This window comes from Pteropus vampyrus, unplaced genomic scaffold (assembly GCF_000151845.1).
Source record: "Pteropus vampyrus isolate Shadow unplaced genomic scaffold, Pvam_2.0 Scaffold197, whole genome shotgun sequence".
NCBI classification, from domain to species: domain Eukaryota; kingdom Metazoa; phylum Chordata; class Mammalia; order Chiroptera; family Pteropodidae; genus Pteropus; species Pteropus vampyrus.
Genome location: NW_011888978.1, coordinates 713,853 through 735,152, shown reverse-complemented (window position 1 = coordinate 735,152; position 21,300 = coordinate 713,853). Strand labels below are relative to the sequence as shown.

Below are 21,300 nucleotides of genomic sequence, written 5' to 3'. Positions count from 1 at the left end.
ACAGTCATCCGTTCTTAAACACGATTTTGCTTTCCAGTTTCAGTTACCTGCTGTCAACCCCAGCTTGAAAATATTAAATGGAAAGTTTGAGTAATAAACAGTTCAGTAAACAATTTGTAAGTTTTAAATTGCATGCTATTGTGAGTGGCATGTGAAATCTCACGTTGTCCCTCTCTGTCCCACCCTGGACATAAATTATCCCTTAATTATTCCTTTCTCCACATTATAGCTGCTTCATACCTACTAGTCACTTAGTAATTGTCTCAGTGATCAGATTGACTTTTGAGGCATTGTAGTGCTTGTGTTCAAGTCACCCTTAATAATGGCCTCAAAGCCCAAGAATAGTGATGTTGGCAATTGGATATGCCAGAGAAGCTGGAAAGTGCTTCCTTTAAGTGAAAAGTTCTTGACTTAGAGATTATATGCTGAGGTTGCTAAGATCTGTAACAAGAATAAACTTTCTACTCATGATATTGTGAAGGAAAAAGAAATTTGTGCTAGTTTTGCTGTCACACTTCAGACAGCCACAGTGCACGGTAAGTGCTTAGTTAGATGGAAAAGGCATTAAATTTGTGGGTGGAAGACATAATCAAAAAACATGTTCTGATTGACAGCATCATGTTCGCTAGAAAGCATTAAGCCTATATAAGGACTTCAGCAAGAGATCCCCTGAAATGAATGACCACATTCATATCTTTATCACAGTATATTGTTATAATTATTGTTTTATTGTTAGTGCTGTTGACCTCTTATTGTGCCTAATTTATAACTTAAACTTTATCATAGGTGTGCATGTATAGGTAAAAACAGTATATATGGGGTTCAGCACCATCTGTGGTTTCAAGCATCCACTAGGGGTCTTGAAACGTATCCCTTGCAGATAAGGTGGGGACAACTATATTAGCTTCATACAATGAATTAGGAAGTGCCCTCCCCACTCCCAGTTTATGGAAGAGATCATATAAAAGTCATATTAATTTATCTTCACATGTTTTGTAAATTCTCTATTGGATCCATCTGGGCCTAGAAATTTCTTTTACAAGAGCTTTTAAATTATGAATTAAATTTATTTAATTGTTATAGGGCTGTTCATATTATCAATTTCATTTTCATTGGTTTTGGTAGCTTTTTGTTTTGTTTTTTAGCAATTGGTCCGTTTTCCCAAGGTATCAAGTTTATAAGTATAAAATTGTATTTACTTATTAGCCTTTAACTGCCTTCTGGATTTGTAATGATATTCCCCATTTCATTCCTGACATTAGCAACTTGTGTTTTTTTCTCTTTTTATTTTCATCAGTCTTGCTAGGGGTTTATCAATGTTACTGATATTTTTAAAGAACTAGGCTTTTGTTTCATTGATTTTTTTTTGCCTTTGCTTTCCTACTTTCAATTTCATTGTATTATTTCCTTACTTCTGCTTGCTCTGGGTTTATTCTGCTCTTCCCTTTTTATCGTCTTGATTGATATTTAAATTATTGATTTAAAATCTTTTCTCTTGTCTAATCTGAGTATTCACTGCAACAAAGTTCAATCTCAGCACTGCGTTAGCTGCACCCTGCACGTTTATATGTTGTATTTTTATTTTCATTTGGTTACATGTATATTTTATTTCCTTTGAGACTTTCTTTGAGCTGTGCATTATTCAAAAGTATGTTGTTTAATTTCCAATTGTTTACAGATGTTTTTCTTCTCTTTCTGTTATTGATCCCTAGCTTGATATCATTATGGTCAGAGAACATACTATACAATTTCAATTTTTAAAAATTTATTGGGGTTTGATATAACGTGTCTTGGTAAATGATTCATGAACTGATGGTATTGTGTGGAGAGTTCTATTCATGTCATTTTCTCTTGTTGGTAGAATGTGCTGTTCAGATCACATAAGAACTCAAATAGCCACAGCAGTCCTGAGAAAGAACACCACAGCAGAATGCATCACACTTCCGGATGCCAAGCTATATCATAAAGCTATAGTAATCAAAACAGCATGGTACTGGCATGAAAACAGATACTTAGACAAATGGAACAGTATTAACAATCAACTAATATGTGACAAGGGAGCCAAGAATACTCAGTAGAGAAAAGACAGTCCTTTCAATAAATGACTCTGGGAAAATTGGATATTCGCATATAAAAGAATGAAACTAAACTCCTGTTTTATACCACTCATAAAAATTAACTCAAAATGGATTAAACTTAAATGTAAGACCTGAAACCATCAAACTAGAAAAAAACAGAGAAAAGGCTCCTTGACATGAGTTTGGTAATGTTTTTTTGGATATGACACCTAAAGCACAAGAAACAAAATTTAAAATGTCATATCCAGTTTTTGACGTGACACCTAAAGCACAAGAAACAAAATAAAAAATAAACAAATGAGACTACAACAAACTATAAAGCTTCTGTACAGCAAAAGAAATGATCAATAAAATGAAAAGTCAACCTATGAAATGGTAGAAAATATTTGTAAATCATATATCTGATGAGGGATTAATATCCAAAATATATAAATAACTCAAACAACTCAATAGCAACAGCAGCAATAATAATACGATTATTTACAATAGCTATGAAGTGGAAAAAAACTAAATGTCAATTGACATGTGAATGGATAAAAAAATGCAATATATACATACACACACAATACAATATTAAGCCTTTAAAAAGAAGGAAATTTTGTTATATGCTATAACATGGAAGAACCATGAGAGCATAATATTAAGTGAAACAATCTAGTCACAAAAAGGTAAATACTGCATGAATCCACTTCTATGAAGTATTTAAAATAGTAAGACTCAGAATTGGAAAATAGAATGGTGGTTGCTAGTGGTGGGAGGGGAAAAAGGAGAGTTGTTCGATGTGTATAGAACTTCGACTTTGGCAGATGAAAAAGTTCTAGGTGCTGTTGAAAAACAGTATGCATATAGTTAATACTACTGTGCTGTACACTTAAAAAGGTTAAGATGGTATGTTTTATGTTCTATCACTTACTCCTATTTTTAAAACAATTAATAGGCACTTCTATACAAAAAATAAAGAATTTAAAGAAAGTATGATGGCAATAATCTATCAAATAGAGAATATTAGGAAGAAGATAGAAATTATAAACAAGGAACAAATGAAAATTCTTGAGTTGAAAAGTACAAAAACTGAAGTGAATAAATATAAAGAGGGCTCAACAGCAGACTTGAGCTGGCAAAAGATAGAATTAGTGAATTTGGATGTATCAATACAGATGACCCAATATGAAGAAGAAAAAGAAAAAAGAATGAACTCTGAACAGAACTTCGAAGAACTGTGAGACACCAACAAACATACCAACATATGTGTAAATAGGAATTCCAGAAAGTGATAGAAAGAGGTTGAAAAAATAGTGGCCAAAATTTCTCCAGACTTGGTGAAAGACATTAACATATACATCCAATAAACTCAATGAACTCCAAAAAAACAAAAAAATTAATACAAAGAGATTCACAACTAGACAATCCAAAGAAAGTCAAAAACAAAGAAAAAATAATGAAAGTTGCAAGAGAAAAACAACATCGCATACAAGGAAACCTCAAAAAAGACTAACAGTTGACTTCTCATCAAAAAAAATGGAGGGCAGAAGATATTGGGACATTTAAAGAGCTAAAAGAAACAAAAACTGGCTAACCAAGAATTCTATAACTAGCAAACCTACCATTCAATAATGAAGACGAAATAATGATATTCCCAGATACAAAGAAACCGAGAGAATTTTTTGCTAGCAAGCTTTGCTAACAAGAAATACTAAAGGACATAGTTCAGACTGAAAGAAATGGAAACCAGATGAAAACTCAAAATTACATGAAGAAATAAAGAGCATAATAAAGATAATTACATAGGCAGATATAAAAAAACAGTCTCAATAAAATTCTCTCAACTGATTTAAAAGACAACCATATAAAACAATAGTTACAAAACTGTATTGTGATTTTAACACATAAAGACTTAACATACATAACAATAGTAGCACAGAGAAGAGAAGGAAGGATGGAGCTATTTTGGAGAAAGGAATTGATGCCAGGCATTAATGTAAATCCACAGGAATTCTTCCTTTTCCTGAGAAATATAAGTAACAAATATTTCTTTCAATAGTCACCTCCATAAATTAAAATTTCATGGGTATAATCATTGATACAATAAACACTGAACTGAACAGCAGTAGAATACACATTCTTTTCAAGTACACATGGACCATTCTCCAGGACTGGCAATACGCCAGGCTAGAAAACAACTAACATCATACTAAGCATGTGTTCTGACCACAATAGAGTGGAACCAGAAGTCAACAATAGAAAGAAATTTGGGAAAGCCGCAAGTATTTGGAAATTGAACATCATACTTCTAAATAACCCATGTGTCAAAAAAGAAATCACAAAGACAACTTGAAAATGTTTTGAGCTAGATGTAAATGAAAACAGAATATCAAAAGTAATAGGATGAAGCTAGAGCAGTGTGTAAAGGAATTTTATAGCTGCAAAGGCCTGTAGTAGAATAGAAGATTGAAATCAACAACCTAAGTTTCAACACTAAGAAAAATAGAAAAGGAAGAGCAACCTGAACCCTAAACAGGCAAAAAGAAGGAAATAAGTAAAGATGAAGGTGGAAATCACTGAAATAAAAATAAGGAAAAACAGAGAATGTTGAATGAAATTAAAAAGTTATTCTTCGAATGGATCAAAATAATTTTGACAAAATGTTAGTTTTACTGACCAAGAAAAAAACAGGTACAAATTAATCAAGATCAGAAATGAAAGAGAAGACATCAATACCATTAATAATTAAAAGGATATGAAATACTTTGAACAACTGCCAGAAAATTAGACAATTTAGATGAAATAGGCAAATTCCAAGAGAGACAAAAATTACTTAAGAAATGGAAAATCTAAACAGACCCATAGCAATTTTAAAGAAGTTGAAATAGTATTTTATAATTTTCCCATAAAGAAAAGCATAGAATCAGTGTCTTTGCTGGAGAATTCAGCAAGTCTTCACAAACATGTTCAGAACACAGTGGAGTAGGGAACAAAGACTCCAAACCGCAGATTGACAACCTAGGTATGGATATAAAAATTCTGAACAAAATCTGAGCCAACGGAATCCAGTTAACATCTTGAAAGGACCAGATGGGATTTATTACAGGAATGTCAGATTGGTTTAACATCTGAAAATCAGTAAGCAAGACACATTTGTGGAACAGGATCTTCCTGAGGTGATGGAAATGTTCTAAGCTTGGATTGCAGTGATGGCGGATTTAGTAAAAGTCATTGAATTGTCCATTTGAAACAGCTGTTATTTTAAGGTGTGAAAATTATATCACAATAAAATTGTTACAAAAAATGAGTGACCAGGAGAGGAGGGGCTGGGCAGGGCGTATCCAGGGCAGGTTGGGGGCGAAGGGTTCAGGCAGGCTCTCAGGTGGGTCTTTGAGTGAGCATGAGAGCAAGGCAGGCCGCGGGAGGCAGGGAGGTGGGCTTGGGCGAGGAGGTGAGTGTGAGGGCTGGCCTCAGAGGGACGCTGGATGTGGGGGACAGGAGCCGGGAAGCATCAAGTGTCTAGGGTGAGCAGGATGCGTGGAGGGAATGCAGAAGGTGGGGCCGCGGGGAGGATGTGGGGATTGCATGAGGTGTGAAGGCGGGGCGTGGAGGTCGTTGGGCCTGCACGTGGAGGGGCACAGGTTTCCAAAGAGCATGGGAAGTCTCAGGGGACCGCAGAGCCAGCAAGGGGTGTGTGGGGGCCGCGATCCCCAGGGATGCGCAGGAGGTAGCGGTGATGGAGGATGGTTGCATACAGTGCAGTCCTCCACAAAGACATCGGAGTTCCCGGGTCCTGCCTGGAGTGGGTGTGGAGAACCTCAGCATCCCCAGACAGCCAGCTGGGGCGTAGCCCTCTGGACCTTTGGACACTGGGCTCCCTGCCTACAGGTCTCATCCTAGGCGGCACACTGTCTTGTCTGGAGTGGAGACAGCCACAATTCCGACGCGCACCTGGAGTGATAGGGCGTTTACTGACATCACTGAATTGTCCGCTTACCAAGTGATGACATGAAAAGCGGAGAGTCAAGTTATTTAAAATCCAGCTCTGTTGGAGTGGCCCTGCCCTTTTCTCCTGCTCACTCAGTGCAGAATGAGTGTTACGTACCACACAGATGCACTGCCAGATTAGCCGAGGAAGACATGTGAAAGGGGGGAAAAACAAAGACCCTCTGTCTCTTACCGCATTTCTGTGTGTACATCACATGCCAGGGAAGGAGCAGGAGGGAAAGGAAAAGGGACATTGAAGACTGATGCGCACCCAGGGCTATTTCACATTTTCCTTATATCACAGGTACCAAGCAATGCAGATTAGACTAGCCACACACATGTCCTCCTTTGGTAGTGCCATCAAACCCAGAATGCTCATTTCCCTTTTCTACTAGCTTTCCTCTATCTCCCTAAGGCAGCTGTGCCGCCTGGGGACAGAGCTTCTGGGCATTTGAATAACCTGGCAGGCTCCTGGAGGGTGACTTTTGGAAACCTGTTTGCCTGACATCTTCACACCTGGCTCTACCTCCATCCAGCTATATTTTCCACAAGACACTCACCTGCCTGAGGGAGCTGCCTGATTACTGTGGGACTCGCTCACCGCTAGTGCAGGAGACAGCCACTACTGTGGGACACACTTGTGTACACTGAGACACCAGCCACCCAGGATCCTGCGTGTTCACTGTGGTCTCTTGTGCCCAGAAAAGTGGGGGATTGCGTGAGGTGTGAAGGCTTCCCCAGCCACAAAAATGCCCAGTCCTGGCTCGACTGAGAAAAACCTCTTGTGCAATTTGAAAGAATTGGTGTTGAAGATACTCAAAGTGGCACATGTCTAAAATAACAACAAAAAGTCTAACAATGGGAGAACAAGTAAATAAATAACCAGGTAAAGCACTTAGCTACTGTCAAACACCGTGGGATCTAGAAGTGTTAGGTTATCTGGGGGGGGGGGGGGGAAGGATCTCCAGCAGCTGCATGAGGTGAACACAAGCACAGGGCAGGTGCTATGTCCCCGACTCTGAGGCTGGTCTCCACCCATGGACTCCCCGCCACCCATTCAAGACAGTAGATCAAACAACAGTTAGTTTATTTATTGCAAGGATGGTCCTTACAACAGGTGAAGTCTCAGTGCGCAGAGATGCTGCACCACGCCTTCCTGTGAAGAAGCACCAAAAAACAAATCCTGGATTCTGCAAGTGGGGCCCTCTGTAGCCTCACCCCTCCCTCAGGCAGGGCCAGAGCATCATTCCCAAACCCTTGCTCACCTCTGGGTGGAAAGGAACATTCCTTAGAAGCCCTGAGGGGTCCATGCTGAAGGACCTGAGGACCTTGGCCCCTCACTGGTCACCTTTTGCTTCCAGGGCCCTTCCTGTGGCTTCCCCCACGTCCCCTCCTGAGGACTGCTGTACCCTAATGAGGCAACCACATCCAGCCAATCTTCTATGACCAGATCCCACATCCAGCCCATCTTCTATGACCAGAGATGTGGCTTCACGATCAGGCTCAGACTGCAGCCCCAGAAAGTTAAACAGGCCGTGATGCCTCAACCTAGACCAGCCAGGCTGACTGGGCTCCTAGAAGCGAGCTGCCAGGGCCCCAGGCTTGCCTCTGAGGACTGTGAGTGATGCACTGACGACAGGGTCTCAACAACCAATGGCTGTGGAGGGTACCTTAAGTGAGGATATTGCTGGCCCAGCACTCACTTTCACATGGCTTCCTGAAGATCCAAAGGCAAGACAAGGGCGTGAGAGGACCACTCACTGGGGAGCTAACCCATTCCCAGGCCCGCCCTTGGGCCGGCAGATGGTCATGGGGGTCAGGCTGCTGGACAGTGGAGAGAAGAGGGCCCGTAGTGTCCCGGAGAAGGGTGTCTCAGGGAAGGCATAAAGAAGCGACCCATCGGTGGCACTGTAGAAGGACAGCTGCCCGGCCTCGTAGTCCAGAAAGATGCCCACACGCCGGGGTGGGTCACGCAGCGGGGCAAAGGCTGGCTCAGAGGAGTTGTAGAAGCCCCCCAGGAATACCAGGATCCAGAAGCCGTTGCCGGCGAAGAGCTCGCCTTTCTCCTTGCGGTTGGCATTCTCTCTGCAGACACCCAGGGCCCAGCTGGCCCGCTCACCCACCTCCACTTCCCAGTAGTGGCGGCCGGAGGTCAGGGGCTCCCGGCCCAGCACGCAGGGCCCAGGGTCGAAGCGCTCAGGACTATCTGGCAGAGCCTGCCGCAGGTCCCCCCGCCGTACACTTCGCCTGTCCTCTGACAGGACTAGCTCAGGGTTGGCAGTATCAGGATCCAGCGTTACATCCCCTGCAGACAGAGCAGCAGTTACCTCAAGTCCCTCCCGCCAGCCCGAGGGGCTTCTACTCCTGACCTGAGCGGCCTCACAGCTGCCTGCAAAGTGACCACTCCCTCTAATGCATCCTCCCCGAAAAGATCGCCTAACCATTTGCAGTTGTGACACAGAATGTTCTGAAAAATAGACCACACTGCTTTGTGATTCATTATCCTTTAAGGGATAGGAGGAATCCAAGTGCTTTCCATGGCCATTTTCCCAGTGCGGGTTTCATGCCAGGATCCCCAGGGCCTGGAGCCCTACCTAGAGCAGTGGCACCTACCTCGGAACCTCTGCAGGACCTCCACCAGACCTGGGACCCTGCACACTGTTCTCATCTCCATAGGCACCACCTTGGGTGGCTGCAGCTTCATGTCCTGCACCCTGGAGAGGCAGCCAGGTGTCACCCCCGAGCAAGCCCACCTACACCCGCCCGCCTTCCCTGGGGAGAGGCTGGGCTCCTACCTGCGCAGGGTGTCCCTGATGTCCTGTGGGAGAGACATGTGGCATCAGTGCCTGTCACCTGGTCCTGGGCAATCCCCACCTGAGGGTCCCCCCAAACCACACACATGCCTCCCCCCCCACACATATGCACACATAGTCAGAAACTGCCCCTGGGCCATCCTTAGCATGCTTACAAATGGGTATACTGAGAAGCTTGGGGTGCAGCCAGCCCTGCAGACCCAGCCTCATTCCCTCCATGTGCTTGGAGAGAACAGGTTATCTGGCTGCTGGCTCACTGGCCCACAGCCTGGAATGCCTATGGGTGCTGGGAACAGGCAGGGTGGGGTCCTAGCCTCCAGGGGATAAGGGCTGGCTCCATCCTAGCCGAGAGCCTGGCCAATATCCACCCAATGTTTCCTGCCTTCTGGCTCCCATCCCCAGCTTACCCCACCAGCTGCCCTCCCTCAAATCTTGACTCACAGCTGCCTTCCAGATCTGCTTATCTGTCTGGATGTTCTTTCCTCCCATAACAAAACATAAGAGCATTTTATTCAGTGTTACAGGCTGACCGTGGCCCCCAAATCCACATGTTGGACCCCAATGTCCAAGACCTCAGAAAGGGGCTCTATTTGGAGATGGACTTTTAAAGATTAGGTTAAAATGAGGTCACTAGGGTGGGCTGGTGTCCTTATAAGAGATCAGCACACAGAGAGCTAACCACGTGAGGACACAGGAGGAAGCGGCTATCCATACACTGAGAGGCCTTAGGAAAAACCAGCCCTGCCTACATCTGGATCTCGGATTCCGGCCTCCAGGACCGTGAGACAATAAACGTTGCTTAAGTCACCTGTCTGTGGCATCAGTTACACAGCCTGAGCTGACTGACATACTGTTACTTGAAACACTAGCTCCTAGCAACAATCAGTTCGTTTCTTTTTAGAACACTGCCTGGTACACTTTGTCAATCCAACGAACCTCACGGCAGTCATTCTAACCATGCTGAGCACCAGCGACCAGGGCAGACCCTGGGACGCAGACATGATGTGACATCACGTCCAATGAGGGCTTCCTTTGAGGTGGGAACTTTCGCACAATTGGTGATTCTGTCTGGGGGGCACAGGACCCACCAAGCCTCAAAAGAAGAGAGAGACTGGTGGGTTTCTGAAGCCCAAGAATTCATCAGGAGACATGGAGATGGTTCAGGCCTGGAGACGCATGTACAAAGGGCCTGGGCACGAGAAGCTTTGGGTGGGCTGGGTAGAAGCACTTAGAAACTAGATCCTGGGGAATGGGGTAGGGGGGGTGGTCTTGGTTGTTCCCTTGCCCAATCAGTAGAGGGACAGAACAAGACACCCTGCGCAAGGGTAGGGTGGGGTGTACCTGGACCCTGAGGGGAGGGAGTTGGCCTTTGTGGAGACCACCTGGCTACTCTGGGTAGTGGGAACTCAAGACATGTGTCCCTTTAGGAAAATGCTCTGTACCCAAAAAGGAGAGCTGGGGGGAAGCTCAGAGGGGCAGCTGGGACGCTGAACTGTGGGTTTCTAAGTTACCCAAATCCTTGCCTCCTGTGTCCTTGGGGCCTTGGGCACCCCCCACACTGGGTGTCAGAACCCCAGCATGGGTAGATCCCTTGTCCAACACTGGGGCTGAGGGTACAAACCCACCTGACCTCTCCACTCACACCAGTAAACATGGTGCTGCCCATGGCTGTTTCCCCGTCCTCCACACAGCAGATTCACCCCCATCCAGCACAGGTCAGGGAAGCTGGGAGAAGCCCTCCCTACAGCCTGGGGCAAGGATACATGAGAAAAGTGGGGGGCCACAGAGAACAGGTGGAGAATAGTGGGGGTAGGTGGGAAGAAGTGAGGAGCAGGGTGGGGGCAGAAAGACACAGGTGGAGAAGCAGGTGGCTACTTAGTGATGTGAAATACAGCCAAGCTGGCTGAGGCCACCCACTCACTAGGACGCCTGAGATGCCAAATTGCGTTTCACACAGACTTGTGGGTCCCATCTAACGTCCTGGGCCAACTCTTCTTCCTAGAACCTCCACCTCCCAGCTGGCCACCCAGCTCCACCTCACTGTTGCTGATGCCCACAGTCCTGGTTTTTCCCATTTCTCAGGCTTAGAATGCTCAATGGCTTAACAAAGCCCAAAAGACCAAGTTCAAACCCCAGGAGAGCAGCCAGGAGCCTCTTCCTGGTCCCCGAAGGTATGCCTAGCTCAAGCTCCACGGAGGTGCAGAAAAGTCCGAAGTCAGAAGACCTGCTCCTCCACCCAGGGCTTCCTCCACTTCCCACTCCCAGGCGGCCCCCATCCCCCTGGCGCCCCACATGCCCACCCCTGGTGCACCCACCTGCAGCAGCCCCAGTGCTGGCAGCTGGCAGCGCCCCTCCAGCTCAGCGACAAGCTCGGCCAGCTGGGCGCTTTGCTGCCCCAGCCGTGCTGCGCTCTCTCGCAGCGGGGGTAGCACCTCCAGCTCCTCCTCCTCCAGCCTCTGCAGCAGGCGCTGCTCCTCTTCTGCCAGCAGGCGGCGCAGCCGCTCAAACTCCGCGTGCACGTTCTGCCGCTGGCTTTCCACCATCTTCTGTGGGGGCGCAGGGGGGCAGTGAGCCAAACTCCCCACACCCAAACCCACTATGCGGGTGCCCCACCATCTCCCCTGACCTCTAGGACCACCAAATCCACCACCAGACTCCCTTACCCAAACGCACCACAGGGGTGCAGGGTCTGGAGTAGGGGTGCTGCCTTATGAGAAGCATGAGTGTGAAGGTGGAGCCTCAGTGCCCCCCTTCTCCCCATCCCCAGGACCTCAGTGCTGGGCCACCTGCCTGCCACAGGGCGCAGGTCTCCTCCGCCTGGGCTTGGAACAGCAGTGCGTCCTCCATTTGCTTCTGCAGGTGCTCCAGGGACTTCTCCAGCTTGCCCTGCAGGGAGGTGAGGCCAGCCAGTGACCCAACTCGGCCCTGTCCCCGCTCCCGCTGCCCGGCCATAGCCAAGCCTACACCTGGTGGCAAGCACCAGTTGTGGGAAACCATGTCTGGAACACAACCGACAAAGCAAACTGAATATGCCAGGAAATGCCCTCCATCCCCATGGAGGCTGACCCCTGGCCCCTAGCCAGTTATTTCCTTTCTCCTGCCATCCGCCGCCCCCTTCATCTCCTGCTAACATTCACTTCTGTGCCTGTCCCGGGCTTGCCATTGGTTCCCCAGAAGCCTCCAGAGCTACCAGATGTGTACAACTACATCTGTCTTCAGGCAATGCCCAACTTTACTTCGACTGTTTACCATACCTTGCTGGGGCATCCCCAGCATTAAGACAAAGTGGGCACCAGTACAGTGAAGGGAATCAGAATATGCCACCTCAAGACAGGCCACTTTGGCATCAGGATTTTTTTGAGCTACAGATGATGGAGAAACGGCAGATGCGGGAAGAGATCTCTGCCCTCCTCCTTTTGGCCTAAAGGCAGGGTATGGATTTCCTGTGACAGAGGTGGCCTCCTTGTACCAGGCAGGGGGCACACTACTCACCGGAGATGAGGTGTCATCTTTGAAAGGAGTATGCCTAGAGACTTTCCTAATACAAAGCTGACCTTCCAGTTGTTCCTCCATACATTTCCAGTTTCATTTCCCAGTTATTGGTCCTAGAAGCCCAAACCCCCATTCCTCTGTCTAGTTACTTTTTCATAATTTACCATCCTTGGTTAAAATAGAATATAAGTCCCTGAGTCTAACCACTCCTTTGGGTTTTTTCATTTTTTTCCTGTGAAACTTAGTGCCATGTAAAATTAAAAAGACTAATAAAATTACATCTTTTTATGTTAATCTGTCTTTTTTCAGTTTAATTTGCAAGCCTCAGACACAGAACCAAACAGGATAGAGAAGAAGGTTTTCCTACCCCTACGATAGAAAGGGTTGAGTGCTGCCCCATGAGACTTTATCAGGTCAGTTGGAAGGGACCTCTGGAGGGCAGCTGGAGAACTGTCTGCTCTCATGATCACTTTCTGTACCCTAATTGGGGTGCTTGGTGACAAGAGTACAACCTGCCGGATTGACATGAGGAGTGGACCATCCTGCATGCATGTAATACCTCAAAGTGAGAAAACCACTGGAATCCATGTCAACATCAGCCCACTGATGTGGATGGGGGAACAGGTTTATCCTGGTGTACCAGAAGCTTGTTCTATGATAGTGACCTACCAGCCAAGTATTGAACCTAATACTGACTAAACTTGGTACTTGGCAGATCACACACATGCACTGGCCATGAAACAAAATGCAAGCCAGTCAAAAAGTTTGAAAGATGCTGTCTCTGTATCAACACCTGTGTTCCAAAAGCAAACTCTCAGTGGGCAGGAGGCCAGGTGGGCTAGGTGAGCTTTTGCCCTGAGGCTCTCCGCAGGGGCGGGGTGCTGGTGTGGCTTTGGGTTTTAAGGAAATGCATTTACAGAACAGGAAAACAAGGCTTTCAGCCTGGAATCCAAGCACGGCTGAGCCCTGACGTGTCAGATGGCAGCCGTAACCCACTCAGAAAGCCAGGCGGGTCCTAGCATCTGCCTCCCAGGGCAATAGCTGTCAGCCAAGGTTCCCAGCATGGGGCTCTGCAGCCGGTTCCTTTTGGCCTCCTTGAGACCCTTCTTATCAAGACCTTCGCACTTGCTGAGGCCCCACTACGGACCCTGGTCACAACTCGTCCCCCTCCCCCATCAGAAATGACAGTCTTCATCTGTCCACCTCTGAGTGAGAGCCTCATCTGAGGTTCTCCTCCCACTTTCTCTTGCTCTGGGCTCCAACCCGGCCACTGTTCTGTCACACCTGCCCAGTCCCCACCAGAGGGACCTCGGCCTCAGAGAGCACGCCCCCTCCCCCAAGTTCCCAGGTCAGTGCCGCACTGCTGAGTAGCGCCGCGGACGCGCGCAAGCGCTTGTCTGGGACAGGGTTAGCCCCCCACCCCAAACCCCAGACCAGGCCGCGCTCCCCAGACCTGAGCCAGGCTGCGCTCGCGCCCGCTCCCCCGCCCTGCGGCGTACCTTGAGGTCCTCGGCCGCGTCCTGCAGCGGGCGCACACGGTGCGTCCAATGCTCCCCGGAGCGCTCGCAGGCCGCGCACAGCAGGCGCAGCTCATCAACGCAGAAAGAGGCCAGCGGCTCGCGGTGCGCGGCGCACACGCCCTGCGGGACAGGCGACGGCGGGTGCAGGCGCCGCGCCATCTCGGCCATCTTGGCGAGCGGGCGGTTGGGCCGCAGGTTCCGCTGCGGGGACAGCTCGCGGCACTCGGGACAGGCGTACGGGCCCTCAGGCTGACCCCAACAGCGACGGATGCACTCACGGCAGAAGTTGTGGCCGCAGTCGGTCATCACCGGGTCCGTGAAGTAGTCGAGGCAGATGGCACAGGTGGCCTCCTCCTGGAGGTTGGTGGACAGGTCAGGGGCGGCCATGGCACGGTGGAACGGAGGAAAACGGCGCTCTCTGCCGTTTGGACGCTGGCCTGCAGCCGCCAGGAGTCTGGAGAGCGCGCGGGGGCCGAGGGCTCTGGGTATGCGAGGCTCAAGATTCCAGGGAGCGCGGTGGCTGCGGGGTCGCAAGGCTCAGACTACGCGAGGCGCAGGATTGCAGGGGGCGCGGTGGCTCCCGGACGCGGACAGGAAGAGGAGACGGCGGAAGCAGGAAGCATTCCCCTCCCGCCCCGCTAGAACAACCCGCTTTGGCCCGGGATTGGCTGCGGTGTGTCACGCGGCCCGCCGGCGGGACAGAATTGGAGACGGTTCCCGTGTCGACCTTGTGTCTTCACTGCGGCCGTGGCTCCAATTTATTCTGGATGCGCGGGGCTCGGCCTCTTCCTCCGGCCCGGAGAAGAATGGGGTGCAGGGCCCAGGCCGGCGGGACGCCCCGCACGGTCCCTGGGCTCCCCACGTAGTGCAGCTACCGCTAGGACTTAGGGATCCTCAAGGTAGCCTAAGCCCGTGCATCCCAGACCGGGCGTCCTCGGGCAAGCTCTGAATGAATAGGGCGCGGGGCTCCGTCAGGAACTCTGGTCTTTTGAGGGCAAAAGTACATTGACTGGAATTCTGGGGTGCTAATAGGTGTTACAGGGCTGTTGATGCGCCTGAAACTGCAGGGGTGAGGACCTTAAGGGTGGGGTAGGGAGGGAGTGAGAGAGCCCACCCCCACAATCATCTTTACTCTTTGAATTTCACCCCTACAGGTGCAACTTAATGGGGTGGAAAAGCATGCCGGGTGGGCAGCTCTGAGGCTTTTAGGGATTCAGCTTGAACGGTTGTTCTTTCTTGTTTTCCCTACGAAGGACCCAAATGTGGAACTGATGATGACATCACAGCCCTGAGATCACAGCTTTACCTGTAATAACCAGAACCTGGCAAGACTCAACAACTGGCAGGTGGAGGGGGACATGGCTAAAGAAAACTACAGCATGCTGGCCTGGTCCATAGGTGTGTACTTAGAGATGGATACAGGTTCTATGAAGCCTTTGTGAATATAGTCTCAACATTTAACTGCTTTAATCATGATTATACTTTGGCTCTGTGATCCTGCCTGGTACAGTGACAGCTGTCCCTGCTCCACCTGAGAGAAGCAGGCAGGTGGTGCTGAGCAAGACCGCCTCACCTTTTTGAGAAAGCAGGTGCCCATAATACCCCCCCACATCTGTGTACCTATCCTTTCACCCACAGTGTCACTGTGGAGATGACCATCTGGCCGGATTTGGGGGCCCCGAGGCAGAAGAAGGGCTGCAAGGGGCCTGGGAAGGTGGGCTGGGCGTAGGTATGCAGGTGGGACCCACTGTTCACATTATAGAAAGATACCTCGCCTGCCTCAAAGTCCAGGAAGACACCCACATGGCTGGGAGGCTCGGTCAGTGTGATGGGGGTCGGGGTGGACACAGGTGGCATGTACTTCTTTCCCTTGCACAGCTGCACCACCCAGAATCCATTTTCGGGGGACTTGGGGACCCTGTCCTTCCGGCTGACATTGTCCCTACACACACCCAGGGCCCACAGCGCATCACCGGTGAGGTTCATGCCCACCTCCCAGTAGTGTCGCCCCGAGGAGAAGGTTTGACAGCCCACTGCGCACGGGTAGGCCAGGAATCTGTCCTTGCTGCAGGGCACGCCGGCCGGCGGGGTGCTCAGGTAGCGCCTCTGGCGGCTCTCGTATAGCAGGAGGTAGGGGTACGCCGTGGTGGGGTCAGGCACCACGTCTTCTGCAGACAGGCCCAGCCGAGGGGGTAGGGGGCCTGAATCATCCCCATTCTTCCTCAACCCCCCTTCCCCAGGACTCCCCTTAGCTGAATCCAGCTGTGAGCCTAGGTCACTGACTGCATGGGCCGTACCCCTGCTTTCGATATTGGTGGTGCCAAAGAGATGGACTGGGGACCATTTGGGCATCTCCCAGGAGCAATTGGTCAGGGCAGTGTGTGAAGGTCAAGGCCCTCAGTGGTGGCTCTAGCTGAGAGAATGGGCCCCACTTACCTTGGAAACTCTTGAGCACTTCTATCTGTCCCGGGACTCTGCAGACTGTCTTCAACATGGTGGGCGTGGCCTCTGGGTACTGCACACTCACGCTGTTCTTCCTCAAGTGGACACAAGTGTCACTGTCCCCTCTGGCCCCATGTGGAGCCCTAGGCACCCATCACTGCCTCCACCGCAGGCAGCCACATACCTGCCCAGGGTGTCCTTCATATCCTGTGAGAAAATTGAGGGAGAAGGACAAGGCCTTGATAGGAATCTGGGGCATCCCCAAGCACCCTATGTGGACATTTCTGGCCTGCAGAGCAAGGCTTTGTAATGCTTTCCCATGGCCCTGCTCCCAGTTTCCAGAGTCGAGCCCTATCTCTGGGCCACCCAAGCCTCCTGCTCTCCCCACTGCACATGAGTGAGGACATGTGAGCAAGGACACGGGAGCTGTCCTGCTTGAGATGGGAGGGAAGGCACAAGAGACCCAGGGAGGGTTGCTTCTACACTGCAGGCCTTGGGTGGGTCAGGAATGTTTAGTGGTTGATGAACAGGCTGCCTTTTACTAGAAGACAAAGTCGTCCCCAAAGTTAGTGTGAGTGCATAGTCTGTCATCTAAACCAGGGCACTTATTGGTACAAAACCAAAGATGCCAGGACAATAGGCATAAAACTGGGGCTGACCCTGCATGTGGCATCAGCTTCAGTTGTATAAACATGCTCGGGGTGGAGGTGTGAGGGGGCAGAGAGAGGGCTCGCAGGGTGAAATGTATTTTTTGCTATGGGTTTTATTACCCCACACACTTGAGTCTGTCACCTATTTGTTGGCCTGCCCTGGCGTTGACATGCAGGCCGATCCTTGGCAGGCCTGCTGTGCTTTCTCCCAGCTTCCATCCACCTCAGATGATATCACATGACTTATTCCTGCCATGAAGTCACGGGGCCCATCCTAGCCCGTGTGTCTCTACCCCACGTCTCTACATACATGACAGCTGCCCTTGGGCCACCCCGGGGCTAGGAGGGAATGCAGAACACAGGTGTCTAGGACTGGAGCCTGTTGGGCCCCCAAATCCACATTAGAGCCCAGCCCCCAGGACCTCTGATGGGGCTGTATTTGGAGATGGGGCCTTTAAGAGGTGAAGATGGTGAATGAGGTCACTAGAATGGGCCCTAATCCAATGTGGCTGATGTTCTTAGGAGATCAGGACACAGAGGGTCAACCATGTGAGGACACAGGAAGGAGTTCATCCACACAGCAAGGGGAGAGGCCTCAGGAGAACCAGCCCTGCCTGCACCTGGATCCCGGACTGGGAGACAATAAATGTCATCTGAGCCCCCAGGCTGTGGCATTTGTTAGGCAGCCTGAAGCTACAGAGACAGAACCTGTTGGCCTATATTTGTCCCTGCAGGCCAAGCACACCTGGGCCAGAGCTCTCTCCTGTCCTGCCTGGCCAGGTGAGTACCTCACCTGCAGCATGTGCAGTGGTTCGCGCATGCTCTGATCTTCTAGCTGCAGCAGCAGTGTCTCCAGGGAGCGGCTCTGCTGTTCCATCATGGCCGCGCTCTCCCGCAGCCGGGCGGCTGTGGCCTCCTCCTCCTGCCTCAGAGCCTGCAGCAGGCGCTGCTCCTCTTCCATCAGGAGGACGCACATCTTCTCAAACTCCATCACAATGCGCCTTTTTTGCTCCTTCACCTTCTCCTGCGGGGTGGGGGCCGGGAGTGAGGCACCGCTTATGACTGCCAACTAGGAGGGCCCCAGGTGACCCACAGAAAACCACAGTCAGCAAAGGGGAGCTGGGGGCCACGCAGAACACCTGTCCCTAAGGGGTGACCCCTGAGCCCCAAATGGCAGCATCTAGGCCTCTGCGTGCCCATGTTCTCTCCGTCTCCAAAGTGGCCAGTCTGGACTGAGTGCATGTTCTCAGTCTCGATTCTGGCAGCAATTCTGTGCCTTTCTGGGGTTCTTGATCTCATCCATATGTGACAGTGAGTCCCACCTCAAGGGTCCCCAAGTTCCAGAGGCCCTGCCATGCCCTGGGGCCTAGCCGGGTCTTCCCATCTATTCCCTGCAGCCCCAGCACCTGCCTGCCACTCTGCCAAGGCCTGCTGCTCCCTGGTCTGCAGTTTCTGGGTCTTCGCCATCTCCTCTCGCAGGTGCCCCATGTCCTCCTCCAGCTTCAGCTGTGGACAACAGACTGCAGGATAGGAATCAGAGGCCCCTTGCACACCCATGTTGGGAGGTGCCCTCTGAAGCTGCATCCACCACAAAGACCATCTTAAGGGGGATGGAAATATGCCATCCCAAGATGTGCCCCTTGGGCAGGAAGATGATTCTGAGCTGGAGGCTAATGATAAGAGATGCAGAAGGATGCCTTCCAGGGCTCCTGTTATGTGACCACAAGCAGAAACTGCTGAGAAATGAGGGCTGCCACGAATCTGCCTCCCAGGAAGTTTTATGGCCATGAAGGTGGAAAGTGGGCACCAAGAGGGTACTGATGACCTTTATCTTCCATTACTTCCCCCAAATATTTATTTTCTATGATCTGAATGTTCATGTCTCCCCAAATTTACATTAAATCCTAAGCCCCAAGGTGATGGTAAAAGAGGTTGGGTCTCTGGAGGTGATGTGGTCATGGGGGTGGGGCCCTCTGGAATGGCGATAGTACCCTTATGAGACCCCAGAGAGCTCCCAGCCCCTTCTCACTGTCTCACTTCCTGAGTCTGCACCAGGAAGGAGCCCCCACCTGACCATGCTGGCACCCTGATCCCAGACTTCCAGCCTCCAGAACCGTGAGCATGAAATTCCTGCCTGGTCTCTTATAAGCCTCCTGGTCTTACATTCTGGGACAGCAGCTAGAAAAAACTGAAGCACTCCCGGGTGGCTGCCCTTGGAAGCTTATCACTTTACCTTTGTCACTTCTCTCCAAATGTACTGTTCTTTGTTCAAATGCCAGACAAGCCCTAGTTCTGACCACTCATCACTCAGTGCAGTGGCGTCTCCCCTGTGATGTGCACCAATCACACGTGTTCACAGTTTGCCTTTCTCTCCCTGATCTGGCTTTGCTCAGTCTAATTGAGGGGCCAGAGAGCCTCAGGTGGGTGGAGGAAAAGGTTTGTTTTTTTCTTCCCTACAGAGGGGTCACCTGGCCTGCCCACACAGATGGCTGCAAGAGGCCACTTGGTCAGCCCGAGTAACCATGGAGGGGATGCCCTGCTGTCTCTGCACCCTGTCTGCTTGGTTGTGGGAGCAAGCAAATACTTCCACTGTGGGGTCCCAGACGTGGGCTGTTTGTTACCACACTCGTTCTCCTGCCTGACACAATGCTCGATGCATGTGCACTCAGGGCTCCTTGGTCCCTGCCGCCCCAGCTGGGCCCACCTTGTGTTCCTGCACAGCCTCCTCCACAGGGACCACCCTGTGGGACCGGTGGTCCCGGGACTCCCTGCAGACCACGCAGATGGGGCTCTGGTCATCCTCGCAGAAGAGTTTGAGCAGCTCCTGGTGCACCTTGCACAGGTCCCTGCTCTGGAAGCTGGGGTGCTGCCGCGCCATCTCGGCCACCTTGGTCAGCAGGCGGTTGGGCCGCAGGTTCCTCTGGGGAGATAGCTCGCGGCACTCGGGGCAGGGGAAGGAGCCCTTGCGCTTCCTCCTGCCTTTCTTGCCTTTGGCCCTCTCCCAGGTCAGCCGGATGCACTCGCGGCAGAAGTTGTGGCCACAGGTGGTCATCACAGGGTCGGTGAAGTAGTCAAGGCAGATGGAGCATGTGGCCTCCTCCTGTAGCTTCCTGGCAAGTTCCATGGCATCCATGGTTCCTGAGGAAGGAACAGAGCATATTGCCATACCTGTCCAGAGCTCTGGGCACTCGAGGTATCCTCTTGCAGATGGAGCTGAACAAGGGGTCCTGTTAGGGCACCCCAACTTGTCCTCAGTAAGACACACAAGTGTCTCTCTGGATCTCTGGAAGCTGACACAGATGCTCTCCATGACCAAATCCCAGCTAGGCTTCCCTGAGCTGCCGCCCTGGCTCTGACTGGCTGCACCTAGTTTTATTCCAGTTAGAGAGCCCTCCCCTGAGATGTCTGATGTAGTCCCTCATCTCCCATCCCACCTAGGGTAAATGCATGGCCTTAAACCACCTGCCTGAGCAAGATTCCTGCTACACCACTTTTGGTAAGAAGATCCCTCCCCTGTCTCTTCCTAGTGATTTTCCATCCCGCTGTGTCAGCTGCATTCTGAGCCAAACCCATCTCCCTCCCTATTGCAAGAGCCTTGAATAAAGTCTTTTTTTTTTTTTTCTCGGTCTAACGAGTGTCAGTCAGTTTCTCTTTAATGGAACACCTGTGCAACAAAGGGAAAGGGGACTTTAAGAGGAAAAATTGGGGTTGACAAAGGCTCTTCGCTTGACCAAACTCTGCTCAGGCTCTGGGAATTTTCCAAACCAGCGCTGGGCTTCTATGTTATCTCTGCATTGTCCAAGCTTAGTAAGAATCCCACTCTGTTGGTTTAGCCAGAAGTCCCCTACCCAAAGGTTTCCTGTTATTAATTTCATATCACCGATCACACCCTGCTCCTTAGCCAAATCCCCACTGGCCTACCCTGTATTTGGAGCTGAGCTTTCCTATGGGGTTCTATGCTGTTCCCTTTGGGCAACAGTCCTGAGTAAAATGCTTTTACTGCTCAGACTACCATCCAGCTCTGGTTTTCTTTGTTAAGGTGCAGCACAGAAAAGACACAGGAGTGTTCATACATACACACAGATGCACAGATGCATCATATAAAAGCACATGGACACAATGCACATATGTAACACACACACCACATGTACACATACATGAACATCTTACACCATGCTGATGCACAGCCTCTCGGTGCACCTCTCAGGGTGGTCACTGGGGCCAGTCATAGACCATTTGAACATCATTTCTGAACCACAGCACTGTCTGGGCTCCCATCCTTGGCACCACCCCAGTGGTGGCTAATTCCTCAGACACTGCGGGTTCACTTTGTGGA

At 50.2% G+C, this 21,300-nt stretch overlaps 2 protein-coding genes and 2 long non-coding RNA genes across 5 annotated transcripts; 2 read left to right on the top strand and 2 right to left on the bottom strand.

Moving 5' to 3' along the window:
* Positions 1-7,117: 7,117 nt before the first annotated feature.
* On the bottom strand, positions 7,118-14,474 carry TRIM11 (tripartite motif containing 11). 2 transcript variants are annotated; one of them, XM_011371924.2, is made up of 6 exons: positions 13,852-14,474; positions 11,651-11,746; positions 11,176-11,406; positions 8,843-8,865; positions 8,661-8,761; positions 7,118-8,352 (listed from the first exon to the last, which is right to left on the bottom strand). In XM_011371924.2, exons 1-6 carry the CDS (start codon positions 14,257-14,259, stop codon positions 7,805-7,807), a joined length of 1,407 nt encoding a protein of 468 aa, XP_011370226.1. In that variant the 5' UTR covers positions 14,260-14,474; the 3' UTR covers positions 7,118-7,804. The 2 variants fall into 2 exon arrangements, with proteins under 2 accessions (XP_011370226.1, XP_011370227.1); XM_011371925.2 differs by having other exon boundaries at positions 11,176-11,403.
* An 83-nt stretch (positions 14,475-14,557) lies between these two features.
* Positions 14,558-15,342, top strand: LOC105299950. The gene is made up of 2 exons (XR_896563.2): positions 14,558-14,771; positions 15,126-15,342. It is a non-coding gene; the product is annotated as an uncharacterized LOC105299950 (long non-coding RNA).
* Positions 15,343-15,479: 137 nt separating this feature from the next.
* Positions 15,480-20,553, bottom strand: TRIM17 (tripartite motif containing 17). Its single transcript, XM_011371923.2, has 6 exons — positions 19,669-20,553; positions 18,375-18,470; positions 17,758-17,988; positions 16,499-16,521; positions 16,309-16,409; positions 15,480-16,040 (listed from the first exon to the last, which is right to left on the bottom strand). Exons 1-6 carry the CDS (start codon positions 20,272-20,274, stop codon positions 15,493-15,495), a joined length of 1,605 nt encoding a protein of 534 aa, XP_011370225.2. The 5' UTR covers positions 20,275-20,553; the 3' UTR covers positions 15,480-15,492.
* On the top strand, positions 16,244-18,892 carry LOC111746682. Its single transcript, XR_002783224.1, has 2 exons — positions 16,244-17,744; positions 18,362-18,892. It is a non-coding gene; the product is annotated as an uncharacterized LOC111746682 (long non-coding RNA).
* Positions 20,554-21,300: the final 747 nt, after the last annotated feature.

Bases quoted from the DNA above. Each gene is read 5' to 3' on its own strand.
- TRIM11 (XM_011371924.2), bottom strand. From the start codon at position 14,259: ATGGCCGCCCCTGACCTGTCCACCAACCTCCAGGAGGAGGCCACCTGT. The intron at 11,407-11,650 runs GCAGGTGGCCCA...GCGCCCCCACAG, and splicing joins AGACCTGCGCCCTGTGGCAG to AAGATGGTGGAAAGCCAGCG. The intron at 8,762-8,842 runs GTAGGAGCCCAG...CTGCCTCTCCAG, and splicing joins ATCAGGGACACCCTGCGCAG to GGTGCAGGACATGAAGCTGC.
- TRIM17 (XM_011371923.2), bottom strand. From the start codon at position 20,274: ATGGAGAGCATCTGTGTCAGCTTCCAGAGATCCAGAGAGACACTTGTG. The intron at 17,989-18,374 runs GCAGGTGCTGGG...CCCACCCCGCAG, and splicing joins AGGCCTTGGCAGAGTGGCAG to GAGAAGGTGAAGGAGCAAAA. The intron at 16,522-17,757 runs GTGAGGTACTCA...ATTTTCTCACAG, and splicing joins AACCACTGCACATGCTGCAG to GATATGAAGGACACCCTGGG.